The sequence below is a fragment of the Lampetra fluviatilis genome, chromosome 3 (assembly GCF_964198595.1).
Source record: "Lampetra fluviatilis chromosome 3, kcLamFluv1.1, whole genome shotgun sequence".
Taxonomy (NCBI): domain Eukaryota; kingdom Metazoa; phylum Chordata; class Hyperoartia; order Petromyzontiformes; family Petromyzontidae; genus Lampetra; species Lampetra fluviatilis.
Window position 1 is genome coordinate 23,062,827 of NC_136277.1, and position 17,591 is coordinate 23,080,417.

Below are 17,591 nucleotides of genomic sequence, written 5' to 3' on the forward strand. Positions count from 1 at the left end.
TGTGCGAGTGGTTGAGAGTGAGCAAACGACTCTCGCTGTGGGTGAAGGGGATCTGTACCCCTATCGGCATGAGTGTGTGAATGCGAGTGGATGAGAGTGTGCGAGCGAATCTCACTGCGGGTGAAGGGGATGTGTTCCCCGATCCGCATGGCCTCAACCAGCTGGGTGAGCGCTTCGTTCTCTCCCTCGGTCCACTCCTTGCGTCGGAACGCGTGGTTCGTCGTCTGAAACCGACTCAAGCACTGGAACGCCGTGCGATTGGTCTGAAAGGAAGAGGAGAGACGGGGAGAACGTGATGAGAAAAGGGTGGGGGGGGGGAAAGTCCTAGATACAGCCCTTGTGAATCTCTTGAAAGAGAGATACCAGGACCTAGGGCTTGAATACAGAACCTCTGTGGTGCGAGCTCAGTGACTCTGACAACTATTTTGATGTTCTCGTGTGAGACATCAACATAGATACACCCTAACCAAGGGCTTGACAAAGAAACACCCATAACTCGGTCTTGAACCCAGAATCTCAGAAGTGCTGGCTCATCAGAATCTGAATATTGATTTATACTGGAGGAATCCGAAGAGCTGTAAATCTCTTTTTCACAGCTATCCAATAACTAGTTCTTGAACCTAGGACCTCCACAGAACAGGTTCAGCGTATCTAACACACCCATAATGACTTTTAACCCCCGACCCCCCTGCTCCGTCGAGTGTTCATGGCTACCCCGAGCCTGCTTGCGATGTCGCCCCATGCGTTGTGCCCGTGCTGCGTGACGAGCTTGTGCAGGGCCTTGTCCTCGTGGCTCTGCCAACTCGTCGCGTTCACGCCCGGGTGCAGAGAGTACCTCCAGAACTTCTCCACCTCCGTGGGGCTGCGCTTGCCTGCCATCTGTTCTGCCCCGCGGGGTCAAACACACACATCATCATTCGCTCAAAATACTGTCTCTGAAAGGTCCACAGGGCTGGTAGATGTGAACGTGGTTTTTGTGTTTGATTTTTTTGTGTGTGACAAAACTGAATTTGTGTGTGCGCTCGTTCTTGGCATAATTAAGGAATATAAAAACTCACGTCAAAATTTGCGATTTTGAGCCAATCGTGGCGGTCGTCCTTGGCGCCCAGAAGTTCATTTTCAGGGAGGTTTCTGCAACGAAGAGGAAATAATCATCACCGTCATCATTAGCCACATTACCATCATCATCAGTAGAAACATCGTCATAAGCAGCAGCACCAGAAACAACATCATCATCACTATGAGCAGCATCTTTAGAATTCCATGGTTGCTAAGTATGCGCACAATGATCGTGAAAAACACTGAACTAGCACCTATAATAACATATGTTCAAGCACTGGGGTACGGGTCTCTTTCTCTCTTTCTGGATTAATAACGGCCATGTTAGGTTTCTAATAGTCATGGAAGAGACACTGAGCGAGCAAAATTGAGATCCTGATTTCAAGCCCTGGGTCCGAGTGTCTCTCTTTCTCTCTTACTGGGTTAATAATGGTCATGTCAGGTTAGTACAAGCCACGTCAAACACTGAGTCAGCACCACTAAGATTCAGGCTTTTGACTCTGGGTATGGGTGCTTCTCTGTCTTTATGAGTAAATAATGGTTGTGTGAGATATGAAGTCAGAATCGCTGAAGCTCTGAAATTAAGCCCTCGTTTTTGGTATCTCTCTCTCTCTCTGAGGGACTTCAACATTGGCTGTATCAGGTTCTCAGTGGTGTCACACATGCCAATAAGACAAAGGTCCTCAGTTCAAGCCCTGAATGTGGTTGTCTGTTGAGGTGCTCATCACGGGTGTGTCAGGTGCATAATGGACATGCAAGAGAAACAAAATAAGCACTGCTGAGGTCCAAAGTCAAGCCGTGAATCTGGGTGTTTCTCTCCCTCCGCGGGTTCATTACAGATGTTAGGTCCATAATGGCCGTGCCACGCAGACATTGAATAACTCGATGTCTCTGTCCCACTCACTTCACTCTGTTTATATCCTGTTTCATGAGGTCGATGGAGCTGATAATCGCCGACTTGTCTTCATCTTCCCCCATTCTCTCCATTTTCACCTCTGTGGTGTTGAGCCTGAGCATAAGCAGATGCAGAAAGACATATACATTGTATGCCAAGTCGACTTAGTGTATGTGCTTATTTCATTTGGCATCAACGTAGGGTACTTTGCATCACACAACTCTCTACGCTTTGTCAATCCGTCAATCAACTGGCAGATAAACGCCTTCCCTTGCTGTATCAGTCAGAGGAGTTTGTTTGATTAGACTTCACCACACTGTGCAGTGCTGTTAATGAAGGGGAAGGCCCAAGATTGATTGAGATACCACCAGCCATTGATGTGAGTCGTGGCCAGAAATCAAACTCAGGCAGTGGAGTTATTAGCACAGTGCACCAACCACTGTACCACCACTCCCCCAGCTTCACATAGTATTTCGAACATAGGTCAAGGTCAAAAAGCCATCAGGGCCAATGTTATCAATCCACCACATCTTGCCATCAATTAATTCCTTCTGCCAGATTCTGCAGCTGTTACGAAGTCGAGATCTGTGTTCCATGCATCGCTCTACCATCTCACTACCACCATCTGGCTTTAGTTTATACCTTAAGCAGTTAATGCATCCTTCAAAGACTTATCTTAGCAGGCATCACCACGAACATCTGGTTTAAACGCTATAGGGTTATTGCTACATCATGGTATTCAATGTTGAAACAAAATGTATATCAGTGACAACACGAGCGCTCCACAATGATGCACATGACTGTGTTTTATTGATGTCTCTTTCTTAAAACCAAAGCTTCAAACCCATGTGACACAGCCTAAGATGGGCAACCTAGATGAGTAGCTAATAGAAAAGAGTCATATGCTGTTTCGGTGCAGTATGTGTATATAAAAATATATTGAACTTCTTTCGCACTGTACATATCCAGCCGTGCTAATCGGAGGTGCAGGGGAAGGACAACAAACTAAACATAAAAAGCAGTTCGAGTTGACAAGAAAGGGTACCTCACCTGGTAACCAAGGGCTGTAATCGGCGCTGCAGTGAATCCATCAGCACTGCTTGTTTTAAAGACTCCTTCTCTCGTTCAGTCCCTGAGGATGATAAAGACAAACATCATGCAAAGCCTGAGACCCAGTCATCTACACCTGAGCTTCAAAAAGTTCTGAAAGCCAGTTGTAAGATATTGATGCTGCAATTTAGTCTCAATCAAAACTCATTCAGAAACTTGCTCTCAAGATACTGATCCTGAAAGTCTGTCTCAATAAATTATTCCTGAAACCTGATCTTTTGGGAGTCAAACCCAGTCTTAAGACACCGATTTGGAAACTCTGTCTCAAAACACAGATACTCAAGCCAAGTCTCTAAAAGCTGAGTCTCACTTGAGACTTCGAACCCGAGTCCCTGTCTCAAGACACTGTATCGTGAATTTAATTACATCGACGGAGATCATAAGCATTGAAGTCCTTGTGTCCGCAGGAAGTCATGTTTTTCGTCTCAGGATTATCTGGAGGCCCCAGTCCGGAAGTAGCATCCCGGAAGTAAGGTTTCAGAAAACTGCCAAGGCGGATGTGTTTTTGGGCTGAGCGGACCATTCCGCTGGCAAGGTCCCTGTCCAAGGATTCACGCTTTAGCGCCTCCTGTGTTGATTTTAAACAAACACAAGCGCATACACATGTGGACATACACATGTATACAAACATTCAGCACCATGATCATCAGTATCATCATTATTACTATCACTATCACCCTCATGTCTCATTGTAGGCCGACTCACACTAAAATTATGTCCAACTCCAAGCTGACTCTCACCACCAGTGTCAGACCAGCTTATTAACACCATGCATTTTACAATGTCTGTCTCGTTTGTAATATATCTTGTGTTTTTTCTTTCTCATTTGTACTGTATAATTGGTAGTCCTGTTTATTCGACCTTGTGTGTAGTCCATATTATTTGTACGGTCTTGTCTGCACTGCCTCTGTCAGCTGTGCTGTTTTATCAGATGCCTTAAATATTTTTTCAAAAAAAATTTGCATGGACTATTATTGAGTTTCACACGCCCAATCCATTGTATGTATTTGGAACACAATACATTCCAATAAATGTACTAATTACGACAAGCCTTGCTAAACATCTATAGCTGTATAATAACAATAGTCTTATTTAATACTGATAAATATTTATTCTCACCCGTAAACTCAACGCACAAATGTGTAACCCACTCACTACTTGCTCACTCTCTCCGCTGCGGACTGGCCAACCTCACGGTAGACTCAAATGCAAACCTGCTGGTCCCAGTTCTGCTGCAAGAGCCCATCAAGGTCCTGGAGTCGCTCCTGCAAAAGCTGCTGGTAGAGGAGGTTGATGGAGAGGCACGTGGGTGCATCCTGGGATAGCAAACCATCATCCTCGTCACTTGAGTCAGAGCCTGCATCCACTTCCTGCAGGAGACACGCCAACTTTATATAAGAGGCCACGACACTTCTTGCATCAAGCCACATCCATTTTGAATCTGTCTTTCATCTTTCTGCCAGTATCTGAAAATATCATGGAGGCTCAATAGGGGGGATCATCTACATCTGGTGTCCCAAGATACCATGCATGGGACCACTGGGTTAGCCTTCTGGGAGGGCAGGTTCTGTTTCCAGATTGGTGAAGTCTGTGACATCATGTAGCAGGCTGAGGATGAGGTATGATGGCTGGTGAACAGAATATAAAAAATATTCTGGCCTCCATTACATCCATGACAGCGATGTGATAAAAGTCCTGTGCACAGCTTTGTTTAGATGATTGTTAGTGTCGATGAGAGACGTGCTGGCCAGGTCAGCCTTGTTTACAGTCTGGGTTTGTCAGTTTCGACACTAGCGAGTCATGTAAACACAGCTCTATAGTCCATCCTTGATCAACCATGTCCATGTTTTTCTTAAATAAAATCACAATCTGAAAACACACAACTCTTCTCGAGAAGTTATATACATTGGCTGTGTAAAAACGTCAGATGCTTATACATCGCAATAGTACGCTTTGCAGCGATGTCAAATCGACACACTTGACCGTACCTATAAAGTCTTTCCTCATGCACTAAGCTTTTAGCCTGTACTCTTTGGTTCTTTCGGTAAAGTCACGTAGGTAGAAATAAAATAAAACAAATTACGACGTTTCGATCGCAACACAAGCAATCTTCATCAGGTGAGACAACCACAGCAAGACAACTGCTGAAGTGGGCGAGACAGCTGCCGTGGCAAGAGGTCAAATAGGCAAGAAAGGGGGAGGCAAGGGGGGAGAGATAGGGAGGGGGAAGCTGCGCGCTAGGAGGAGAAGTGCGGCTGGGGGGGGGCCTGTGTTAGCCTGTGTTAGAAAGCCCAGGACACGCAGCCTAGGTACGCTGCGATTGGAGAATATCACCGTTTTCCTTTAAAGACTCACCCCCACCTGCAGTTGATGCAGAGTGACATTTGTGGCATCAAAATCGGAAATCCTTTGCAGGAAATCTGGAAAAAAACATTGGCATGTAATTATTCATGATACAAGGATGTTCATAATGGCCTTAAGATAAATACTCAGCCAGCACTCCTGAGCTCCTAGGATGAGCTCCTAAGTATTACGTATGGGTATCTCCAACTTTCATAATGGCTTCAATACGGATCTTAGTCACCCAAAACTAACCCAGCTGGTATTGTGTTTAATGTCTCAGTATGGTTACCAATTCTTTACAAAATAAGCTCTTAAATCAGGGACATCAAAGACAACAAATGAAAATAAAATCGGTTCTTGCATGTATAAATAATTTCAGTGACAAGAGAATTAATCTTAATACAATTGTTCTTTGTTAAACGATGTCTATCTAGCGATGATTATCAATGGCCAACAATTGTTTAAATAAATGACATCTATCATAAGAGGAGACCAATGTTAATATGCTCCCTCGTAGTTGAAGCCTCAACCAAATGGAGGTAAATGTTCTCAATTAGCTCTCACCTGGTTCGGATATTTTCACAAATTATACAACCTCCAGTTAAATTCATCGTAATAACACATACGGGGTAGGGTATCATTTTGTAGGTAAGTACGAACCGTTTTCAAAAGTATAACTTCATTAAGGAGTAAGTCATTGGTTTGACACATACACAACATTGAATGCACCTATATCCCAGCATGGATAAAGGTCAGTTAAACTGGAACGGTGATCTTTAATTAACATTTACCCCTTATCACGAAAGGCCGACACGTCATTTTCTACCTGAATTACTGTTCTAATCGGTTTACATACTGTGCCCAAATGTACAGATTCATTTTAACGATTATACGAATGATTAACCACAACTTTAAAATGTCTGAAATCTACGTCCACACTCGTTAAACTGTCCTTACACCATAGGCGACGAGGATAACGGGAAATGAATCACAGTGGGATCTTACCTGGTTAACGGAGCTAAATCGTTGAAAAGGGGCCCCACATACGATACACACACATATCTTTAAAAGCACGACTTTTTCATCCCATACAAAAAAAGCACCACATAGCAACCGAATACAACTTTAAATGTACGTGTAAGCGCTCACCCCGGTTATACAAACAATAATCTACTGTTTTTAAATATCCGGGTTAAAAAAAAAAAGACCGTAGATCCACACCCGACTGGGCCTACCTGTTCCGCCGCCCTCCTCGCGCGTTTCCTCGCAGGAGTCACTAGTCGAGCCCGGCTCGCTCCCCGAGCTGTCGATACGGACGCCTCTCTCGAGCAGCGACCGCTCGATGGCCTCGATCTCGCGCCTGATCCGCTCCCTCTCCTCGGCTGCCTGCTGGTAAGACATTTCGTTTACCACGGCGGAGGGGGAAATGTCGAAGTTGTTGTTGTTGTTGTCGCTCTTCGCTATCGGCAAAGCAGCGAGCGCCGCTGGCCGCTGAGCCGGCCCGGGTCGCCTCGAGGCCGCCGCCCTCCGCTGTGGATGGGGGTAGGGGGGGGCGGTGTTGGCAGTGGCACGCGATTTTAATTTTGTTCAAGCTTGTGTCTATAGTATGAAACTTTTTTCGTGATTTATTATTTAATTTATATTATTTATTTTTAGTTATTTTTTTTACGTGACTTTACCGAAACAAACTAATGGGACCTTTTTGTTGCTCTTGCTGCTGCTGCCAGTATCAATGTATGAACAAAATGAAATAAGAATACAACAAGATTTTGATTTAAAGCTTTCGTGACTGCAGGGATTCGTATTATTGGTTCTTTCGGTAAAGTCACGTAGAAGGGAAATAATTAATAGTAAAAATATAAAATAATAAAAATTCTCACGTTTCGACTGCAACACAAGCAATCATCATCAGGTGTGAAATCCACAGCAAGAAAATTGTGGATTTCACACCTGATGATGATTGCTTGTGTTGCAGTCGAAACGTTGTGGGAAATAATAAATAGTAAAAATATAAAACAATAAAAATTCTCACGACGTTTCGACTGCAACACAAGCAATCATCATCAGGTGTGAAATCCACAGCAAGAAAATTGTGGATTTCACACCTGATGATGATTGCTTGTGTTGCAGTCAAACGTTGTGGGAATTTTTATTGTTTATTATTTTTATTATTTTATTATTTCCCTTCTACGTGACTTTACCGAAAGAAACAAGAATATAATACAACAAGGTTTTTAAGATGCATTAAGCACACACAGGCACTTGTGGTGAACGTGCAAACAAGCATGCTCTGGTAATTCTAGATTTGCAGTTTTCGTGACTGCAAGGATTCATCCTCTTTGGTTTTTTCAGTAAAGTCACGTAGGTGAAAAATTGAAATAAATTAAATCACGAAACGTCGTTTAAATTAAAATAAATTAAATCACGAAACGAATTTTAAATAAAATAAATTAAATCACGAAACGTCGTTTAAATTCAAATAAATCACGACGTTTCGTGAAAGTTGTTTAAATTAAAATAAATTAAATCACGACGTTTCGTGATTTAATTTATTTTAAAAATTACCTACGTGACTTTACCGAAAAAGCCAAAGAGTATGCTCTGGTAATATATGGCATTGTCTTAGATACTGATTGGTCAACACCAGATTCTTTATGGCCTCGTCTCACCGCCAGTGTCACACCAGAGAAGGCGAAAAGGCGACCAGTACAAGGACAATGCCAGGGCATTTTACGCTCGGGGTGAGCAGTTACAAAATGAGAATTTGTTTGGCCAATATCAAAGTATGAAACATTAAGAATAGGTTCTTTGGTTCTTTTCGGTTAAGTCACGTCTAAAAATAAAATAATAAATCAAAATAAAACAACACATTACGACGTTTCGATTGCAACACAAGCAATCATCATCAGGCATAAAAGAAAATAGCAACAAAAATCTAACTAGAAAACTATAGACCGACATACAAGCAGACAGACATCACAACGGCACACATAGAGAGGAGTATACAGGCACACGAAAATTAAATAACCTAGTAAAATATTGAGATGTGATGTAATACAACACAGAGAGTCGGTTAACACACAATTAACGCATGGCCTGGTTGACTACGTGTTTCAAAATTTGCTAAGTTAGAATTTTAAGTGTGAGCAACAAATATCTAACTAGAAAACTATAGACAGACATACAAGCAGACAGACATCACAACGGCACACAGAGAGAGGACACAAATCGGCTGTGTGAGCGACAAACATCTAACTAGAAAACTATAGACAGACATACAAGCAGACAGACATCACAACGGCACACAGAGAGAGGACACAAATCGGCACAAAGAGATGGTCGTTTCTGTGACGGTCCCTTAAATATAGAGAGGAGGGGGAGGGGACGGGGGGAGGGAGAGGGCGGGGAGATCAATGAGTGCACGCCAACGTACTACCATTGTAAGTGAGATGATAGACGCGGCACGGGAGGCAAACCTGAAAATTAGGACAAACGCGGCACGGGAGGCAAGCCTGAAAATTAGGAGACAAGCACACGAAAATTAAATAACCTAGTAAATTATCGAAATGTGATGTAATACAACACAGAGAGTCGGTTAACACACAATTAACGCATAGCCTGGTTTATTACGTGTTTCAAAATTTGCTAAGTTAGAATTTTAAGTGTGAAATTTCAAGGAGAGGACACAGGCAGAGAGAACAAATAGCCAGAAAGAAAAAAGGATAAGTTTAAAACTTCCCCGTAGAAGTGGTTCAATCTTAATAAGATTGAACCACTTCTACGGGGAAGTTTTTTTAAAAATAGCCAGAAAGAAAAAAGGATAAGTTTAATCTTATTAAGATTGAACCACTTCTACGGGGAAGTTTTAAACTTAATAAGATTGAACCACTTCTACGGGGAAGTTTTAAACTTATCCTTTTTTCTTTCTGGCTATTTGTTCTCTCTGCCTGTGTCCTCTCCTTGAAATTTCACACTTAAAATTCTAACTTAGCAAATTTTGAAACACGTAATAAACCAGGCTATGCGTTAATTGTGTGTTAACCGACTCTCTGTGTTGTATTACATCACATTTCGATAATTTACTAGGCTATTTAATTTTCGTGTGCTTGTCTCCTAATTTTCAGGCTTGCCTCCCGTGCCGCGTTTGTCCTAATTTTCAGGTTTGCCTCCCGTGCCGCGTCTATCATCTCACTTACAATGGTAGTACGTTGGCGTGCACTCATTGATCTCCCCGCCCTCTCCCTCCCCCCCGTCCCCTCCCCCTCCTCTCTATATTTAAGGGACCGTCACAGAAACGACCATCTCTTTGTGCCGATTTGTGTCCTCTCTCTGTGTGCCGTTGTGATGTCTGTCTGCTTGTATGTCTGTCTATAGTTTTCTAGTTAGATATTTGTTGCTCACACTTAAAATTCTAACTTAGCAAATTTTGAAACACGTAGTCAACCAGGCCATGCGTTAATTGTGTGTTAACCGACTCTCTGTGTTGTATTACATCACATCTCAATATTTTACTAGGTTATTTAATTTTCGTGTGCCTGTATACTCCTCTCTATGTGTGCCGTTGTGATGTCTGTCTGCTTGTATGTCGGTCTATAGTTTTCTAGTTAGATTTTTGTTGCTATTTTCTTTTATGCCTGATGATGATTGCTTGTGTTGCAATCGAAACGTCGTAATGTGTTGTTTTATTTTGATTTATTATTTTATTTTTAGACGTGACTTAACCGAAAAGAACCAAAGAATAATTCCTGCAGTCACGAAAGCTCCCAAATTAAGATTAAGAATAGGTTTTATCCTATCTGGCAATAAAACAAGTGGTGTTAATATTATTTGGGTCTTTCGGTAAAGCCACGTCGATAGAAAAATAATACAATATCACGACGTTTCGATCGCAACACAAGCAATCGTCATCAGGTGAAAAATATATCAGGGGACCTGCTGAGGCAGGAAAAAATATGGTGATGTTCAAACACCAAACAAAAACATTGTTATTGATAAAGTCACGTAGAAAGAAATAGATTCAATAATAAGATTTTTTTTTCATATTTAATTTATTTTCTTTCTACGTGATTTTACCGAAAGAACCAAAGAGTAATTCCTGCAGTCACGAAAGCTTCAAATCAACATTGTTATTGAGATCTAGATTCAAATCAACATTGTTATTGAGTTTGACAACGAATTGATGACGATGGTGATACGCCCGCGCGCCATCTTGCTAAGGGAAGCGGCTCTTGCGGGGCGGGGGAAGCAGCCACCGGCGCGACGTCACCAAGACGCGACCCTAGAACCGGCGACGTCATCCCCCCCCTCCACCCGCAAAGGTATAACCCTACCCAACATGGCCGCCGTTCTACTCGCGTCGCTTGTTGATGGCCGCCACCGTCGCTGCCGAGACATTTGGCGGGAAAAGGGCGGCCCGCGCTGTCGCAAAAGTCGAAGGCGGATTTCTGATCAATAACAAATAAACGACCGTGGGGGTTCTTTTATTTATTTAGATTCCTTCGATTGTCCGATGGATCTGAGCGCATTCGAGTCGGACAACACCGGCAGCTGCCGCGTCTCGTCCCCCGTGCCGGTGTCCTGCCTCAAGGAGCCCGTGGCGCTCGGCGTGGACGAGGCGGGACGGGGGCCCGTGCTGGGTCAGTCAGTCAGGCAGTCAGTGTGAGGCTCACAGAGCCAGGCAGTCAGTGGGGCTCACAGAGCCAGGCAGTCAGTGAGGCTCACAGAGCCAGGCAGTGTGTGTGTGTGCGAGGCTCACAGAGCCAGGCAGTGTGTGTGTGTGAGGCTCACAGAGCCAGGCAGTGTGTGTGTGTGTGAGGCTCACAGAGCCAGGCAGTGTGTGTGTGTGTGAGGCTCACAGAGCCAGGCAGTGTGTGTATGTGAGGCTCACAGAGCCAAGCAATGTGTGAGGCTCATAGAGCCAGGGAGTCAGTGAGGCTCACAGAGCCAGACAGTGTGTGAGGCTCACAGAGCCAGGCAGTCAGTGAGGCTCACAGAGCCAGACAGTGTGTATGAGGCTCACAGAGCCAGGCAGTGTGTGAGGCTCACAGAGCCAGGCAGTCAGTGAGGCTCACAGATTCAGTCAGTCAGTGAGGCTCACAGAGTCAGTCAGTCAGTGAGGCTGACAGAGTCAGTCAGTGAGGCTCACCAAGCCAGGCAGTCAGTGAGGCTCACATAGCCAGACAAGGGGTCCAGTGTGTGTGTGTGGCTCACAGAACCAGACAGTCTGTGTGAGGCTCACAGAGCCAGGCAGTCAGTGAGGCTCACAGAGCCAGCGGCAGTGTGTGTAAGGCTCATAGAGCCAGGCAGTGTGTCTAAGGCTCACAGAGCCAGGCAGTGTGTGAGGCTCACAGAGGCAGGCAGTGTGTGTGTGTGGCTCACAGAGCCAGGCAGTGTGTGTGTGTGAGGCTCACAGAGCCAGGCAGTGTGTGTGTGTGGGGCTCACAGAGCCAGGCAGTGTGTGTGTGTGGTGCTCACAGAGCCAGGTAGTGTGTGAGTGTGGCTCACAGAGCCAGACAGTGTGTGTGTGTGAGGCTCAGAGCCAGGCAGTGTGTGTGTGAGGCTCATAGAGCCAGGCAGTGTGTGTGTGTGGCTCACAGAGCCAGACAAGGGCTCTCTGGGGTCCAGTGTGTGTGTGTGGCTCACAGAGCCAGACCTGGGGTCCAGTGTGAGGCTCAGAGCCAGATCTGGGGTTCAGTGTGTGGCTCACAGAGCCAGGCTGTGAGTGTCCAGTGTGAGGCTCACAGAGCCAGACCTGGGGTCCAGTGTGTGGATTAGTCAGGACAGCTAACAGGCTGCCTGACTAACAACGCCGAGGAGGTGAAGATGGTGACTAAGACTCCAGCAGCATGACGGGTTCCACTCCAAACAACAGCCCCGAACCTTGCTCAGGGTCCCCCTTTATCCACCCAGCGTGGCCTCGCTCTGCCTTTGGCCACGCACCCCTTTTCGAACCTACTAGAAGGTTCCCGGGCATTACCTCACGTGCCTCCTCTATCACCTTTGCCCCAAATCCCTTTCTCCGGCTTATCACGTGACCTGCCGGCAGACAGGGCTGCTCCAACAGCAGATCCCCTTCTCTGCCAGCAACCAGCGCTGCGCGCCATAGTGACCCATTCCAGGTCACTACATCTATATGAAAAATAAATAAAAAAATGTCCTTGTATATGTGTACTGAATGTATATTTCAATGTGCGTATCTTTTTGTGTGTTCAGGACCCATGGTTTATGGAATATGCTACTGTCTTGTCTCTAAGAAGTCTGCACTTGAAAAGATCAAAGTTGCAGGTAAGTCATGACCATACAATTCACCAACAGGAGGTTAATCATTTCCATGGTTATAACACTTAGTCCCTGAAATCAGATTCCTCATTACCCTGTGTCTCTCTTTATCTCCCTGCATCTCCATGCCTCTCCCTGTGTCTCTTCATTTCTCCCTTCATGTATCTCCCTGCACATCTGTCCCCTTTGTCCCCCTGTGTCTGTCTGCACCTCCCCGTTATCTCCCGTGTCCCATCCAGACTCTAAGACATTGTCCGAGAAAGAGAGGGAGCAACTCTTTGAGCAACTGAATGGGGAGGCGAGCAGTTTCGTCGGTTGGGCCCTTCAGATTCTCTCTCCAAACTACATCTCAACGTGCATGCAGAGACGGTAATAGTGGTGGTGGTGATGGTGGTTGTGGTGATGAGACGATGGTGATAATGGGTCTGCCGCTGCTTTGAATGACGATGATGCTGATCACGCTGCTAATGTTGATTCATGCAGCTGCCAATGATGATGCTAATGCTACCGACTACGATGATGTTTTTCAGGACTAAATACAACCTCAATGCTCTGTCTCACGACGCGGCCATCGACCTGATCCAACACGCGATTGACACGGGAGTCAATGTGCAGGAGGTGACCATCAACAACGTCACCACCACATCGACACAATCACCAGTACAATCACCACCATCAAAACCAGACCAGTGTACTGGCATCATGCTCCAAATAAAAAAAAATACTCACAAATTGCTTAATTGGGAAACAGCAATCATCTCCCCCATACTTAGAAAACTTAGCAGGATCCTCCTGAAATTTTTTTGAAGCTTAGTGATGCTTTCCTGGGTAAACAAGCATCATAATAATCTGCAACATTAACATCATCAACACTGGTACCAACATAAAAACCACCAAGATCAGTTTTGGTCCCATCAATACCATAGCTGCAGCAGGATCATGAATATCATAATCACCATGGGTAATATTAGCAACATATATTCCACCATCATCCCTAATTCCATCACCACCAATGTGTCCTTGTATCTTACCATCTGTGGCTCTTTTTAAATCCTTTATATTAAGTTCACTTGCTTGCTTGCTTGCACGCTTACGACCGTGCAAATCTTTCGGTCGTTTTTTAACCCACTTCCCGTGATCCAATTGAGCTGACATTTTGCACACAGACTCGTTGTGCGTGACAATTTATTTTCGTGAAATTTTTTTTCCAAAATTTTACACTTTTTAGGAAAAAAATAATTAGATTTAATTACCAATTGCTTAATGGTGGCAGGCAATCATCTGACCCATAGGTGGAAGCCATCTCAAGCCAGAGGACGAGAGGACTCTAGCCGCCACGCATATAAAGGATTTATAGTGAAAAACTTTTTTTTTAAATCCTTTATATTAAGTTCGCATGCTTGCTTGCTTGCGTGCTTGCTTGCTTACGACCGTGCAAATCTTTCGGTCGTTTTTTAACCCACTTCCCGTGATCCAATCGAGCTGACATTTTCCACACAGACTCGTTGTGACAGACAATTAATGTTCGTGAAAAAAATTCCCAAAATTTTACACTTTTTAGGCAAAAAAAATTTATTTTACATATATTCAAATAGAACTCATTCTTGGCTTTGGCTGAACGTCACAGTATAAGAGCCCAGAGCGTAACCCCTCCACAGGCCGTGGCGGAGTAGCACAGTTGGTAGTGCCCTCGCTTCCCATGCCAAAGGTCGCGGGATCGATCCCCGCGTCCTCCACAGGCGAATATATTTTAAATCCTTTATATTAAGTTCGCTTGCTTGCTTAGGACCGTGCAAATCTTTCGCTCGTTTTTTAACCCACTTCCCGTGATCCAATCGAGCTGACATTTTCCACACAGACTCGTTGTGTGTGACAATTAATTTTTGTGAAATTTTTTTTCCAAAATTTTACACTGTTTAGGGAAAACAAATTAAATATTTAATTACCAATTGCTTAATCCTGGCAGACAATCATCTGACCCATAGATTGCAGCCATCTCAAGCCAGAGGACGAGAGGACTCTAGCCGCCACGCATATAAAGGATTTAGAGTGAAAAACTTTGTTTTTACGGGTTTACTTGTTACGGGTTAATTTTTTCTTCCCATGCGATTATCGTTCTCTACCTTAACTGTATTTTGGGTTTAGTTAAATCCTTTTCAAGACACTTAATTGCAATAGACGGGGTTAAAAATGGAATGCACCGTGTAAAATGTTTCCTTAAGTGAGTTTTACCTGTTCCCCAATTGTATTTCCACCTATTCACGTGATTAAGAAAGGTAATTGCACAAGCCAACACTTTCCTTATGTAGCATACAGCAGCCTCCATGAAAGGATGTGTAAAACTCACGATCAAAGGAGCTCATGTTGAAGGCTTTGAAGACGTTGTAGCCAATACAATGAGGCAACCCAAAGACATTCATCTGATGACGCCCAAAACCGCTGCCAGAAGCTGAGAACTATGCATCAATGCAATAGGACCCACATGAGAAACTCGGAGCGTAAGCATTGGGGACATAATACATTCCCTACACTTTTTAACTGGACCTTTTCTGTCACGTGCACCTCGGTGTGTCTCACTGTGAATCTGCCCATGTGCCCTAGGTGTTTGTGGACACAGTAGGCCCTGCTGACAAATACCAGCAGAAGCTGTCTGCTCGTTTTCCAGGCATCTCCGTCACAGTCTCTGCCAAAGCGGACGCCCTCTTCCCTGTGGTCAGCGCGGCCAGCATCTGTGCCAAGGTGCGAAGATGATGTCAACATCCTCATCATTAAAGCATAAACATAACCATACCACCACCGTCGTGATCGTCACCACAACCACTGAGTAAAAGCTCGCTCTTACAAAATTCAACGAGGGTTCTTTTCTCCTTTGTTTTATTGTATTTTTGTTAAAACACTCAAATAGAAACGTATATGGACTGTAACTCTTCTAGTACAGTGATTAAAATGTCAAACATCTGCCAGAAAATTGTATCAGCAAAATTATGGATGCAATTTAACTGAAAGTATCTCACTCTGACTTGAACAAACTAACAGATTCAAAATGGCTCGGTCAGATTGTGTTAAATAATATTTAATGAAATACTTAAAACAAACTGAATCTGGTGTTTGGGATAGAAAAATCCAGTTCAGTTTTCTATACTACCAGTTGAGTCATAAATTATTAGTAAAACAAAATACTCTACACACAACTGCTTTAAAAGAGAAAAAAATATATATAACAGGTGACTTGGCATGAAGAAGGGCTAATGTCCAAGACATTCTTTAATGGCTGTAATATTGGCAAATGTGTTGAATTTTTGTTACCAGTTGACTACATTAATGCATTCACTCATATAATTAAAATGTGTTTATTCAAGCACTCCTTTTCTAAACATTTTGTCACAAGCAAAGTAATATCGAAATACGTAAACAAACCATCACAATTTACCGCTACCACAATTACCAACATCATCATTGCGAGAACAATTAGGATAATTGCTCCAATCACGACCGCTGCCACCAACCGCCATCACCCACCCCACCACTCCCTTCTCTGGTCGCTCCACCCCAGGTGGCCCGCGATCGCTGCATCTCGCGCTGGAAGTTTGTAGAGAATCTTGATGACGCGGCTGCTTCTGTGGCTGCCGATGTGGGGTCCGGCTACCCCAACGACCCCAAGACCAAGTCGTGGCTGCGTTCGTACTGCGACCCCGTGTTCGGCTTCCCTCAGCTCGTGCGATTCAGTTGGAGCACAGCCACCACCCTCCTGCAGGAACTCGCCACTCCGGTCACTTGGTGAGCAAACTAGCCCCGAGCTGTGGCCCAGCTCATAATGGTCATGTTGAAGACACCGAGTTGGTGTGACATTCAAGACCTGGGTCTACGTGTCTCTAACCGTGTTGTGTCTTTCAAAGGGGTTCAGAATGGTTGTCAGAGATACTGAGTCCAGCACCGCTGGTATCTAGGGTTCAGTCTCCGAGTTTGGGAGTTTTACTTTCAAGGGGTTCACAATGGCTGTGTTGGCGATAACGAGCCAACACTGTTGAGGTGATGGAATCGATTCCTGAATATGGGCGTCAGGTGGCTCGGAATAGCCGTGTCAGGTTCATAACAGCATTGGGTGATGTACACTCAATTGGCAATGTTGAGCTCCTGGGTTTGAGTGCCTCTTCCTAAGGAGGTACATAATGGTGATGTTGAGGACATTGATCCCTGCATCTGGATGTTTCACTCTCAAGGGACGCATAACGGCTCTGTCAGACACTGAGCCAACAACACTGAGATCCTGATTTTTTTTGATAGTCGCTGCCTCTTTCTAACACTGTTTCCATCTCTCAGGGACGACGATGAAGACGGTGAAGGTGGAGATTTATCCACGCCTTCTGTGATGTCGTTTTTTTCAAAAAAGAATCAAGCGTCAACGCCAGAAACCCATCGATACTTCCGAGACCGAAGCCTTGTTCCGTTCAGCGACATTTAACAGAGCCGACAAAACATCCAATTCAAGTTTCTTTATTTGACCAAACGAGAGCCCATTCAAGATCCCTTTTCACTTGAAATTGATATGCTTCACTCAATTGACAGCCTATTTAGATTTACTATTTACACACACACATAAATGTGAATAACAAAGTGTCCCCCTGCTCAAACAAGTGTAGGCTGTCGCTCATCTCAATTTGGAGGCCTGAACCACAGGTGAACATTCCACATTCTCATGGCAGGGGCCAGTATCTACACCGGATGACCACTGTTGACTTGACACTTGGGAGTAATCATCTAGAGTCAGTCATCAACACCAAAGACTGGAGTCCAACCTCTGACTGCTTCTTAAGCAATTGGGAGGTGACTGACCGGGCTGGCCAACCTTTTGGTCCATCGAGTAAAAAATGTGTAGTGCTCAATTATTTAAAGTGGAGGACTCTGG

General features: G+C 44.4%; 2 protein-coding genes across 2 annotated transcripts; one reads left to right on the forward strand and one right to left on the reverse strand.

Annotated features, from left to right (window-relative positions):
* Positions 1 to 531: 531 nt before the first annotated feature.
* Positions 532 to 6,933, reverse strand: SNAPC4 (small nuclear RNA activating complex polypeptide 4). Its single transcript, XM_078885271.1, has 8 exons — positions 6,643 to 6,933; positions 5,420 to 5,484; positions 4,279 to 4,434; positions 3,431 to 3,632; positions 3,005 to 3,086; positions 1,964 to 2,068; positions 1,059 to 1,131; positions 532 to 879 (listed from the first exon to the last, which is right to left on the reverse strand). The coding sequence occupies exons 1-8, from the start codon at positions 6,806 to 6,808 to the stop codon at positions 673 to 675; spliced, it is 1,056 nt and encodes a 351-aa protein (XP_078741397.1). The 5' UTR covers positions 6,809 to 6,933; the 3' UTR covers positions 532 to 672.
* A 3,844-nt stretch (positions 6,934 to 10,777) lies between these two features.
* Positions 10,778 to 17,147, forward strand: RNASEH2A (ribonuclease H2 subunit A). The gene is made up of 7 exons (XM_078885288.1): positions 10,778 to 11,043; positions 12,620 to 12,691; positions 12,925 to 13,054; positions 13,216 to 13,303; positions 15,287 to 15,424; positions 16,239 to 16,462; positions 17,006 to 17,147. The coding sequence occupies exons 1-7, from the start codon at positions 10,917 to 10,919 to the stop codon at positions 17,145 to 17,147; spliced, it is 921 nt and encodes a 306-aa protein (XP_078741414.1). The 5' UTR covers positions 10,778 to 10,916.
* Positions 17,148 to 17,591: the final 444 nt, after the last annotated feature.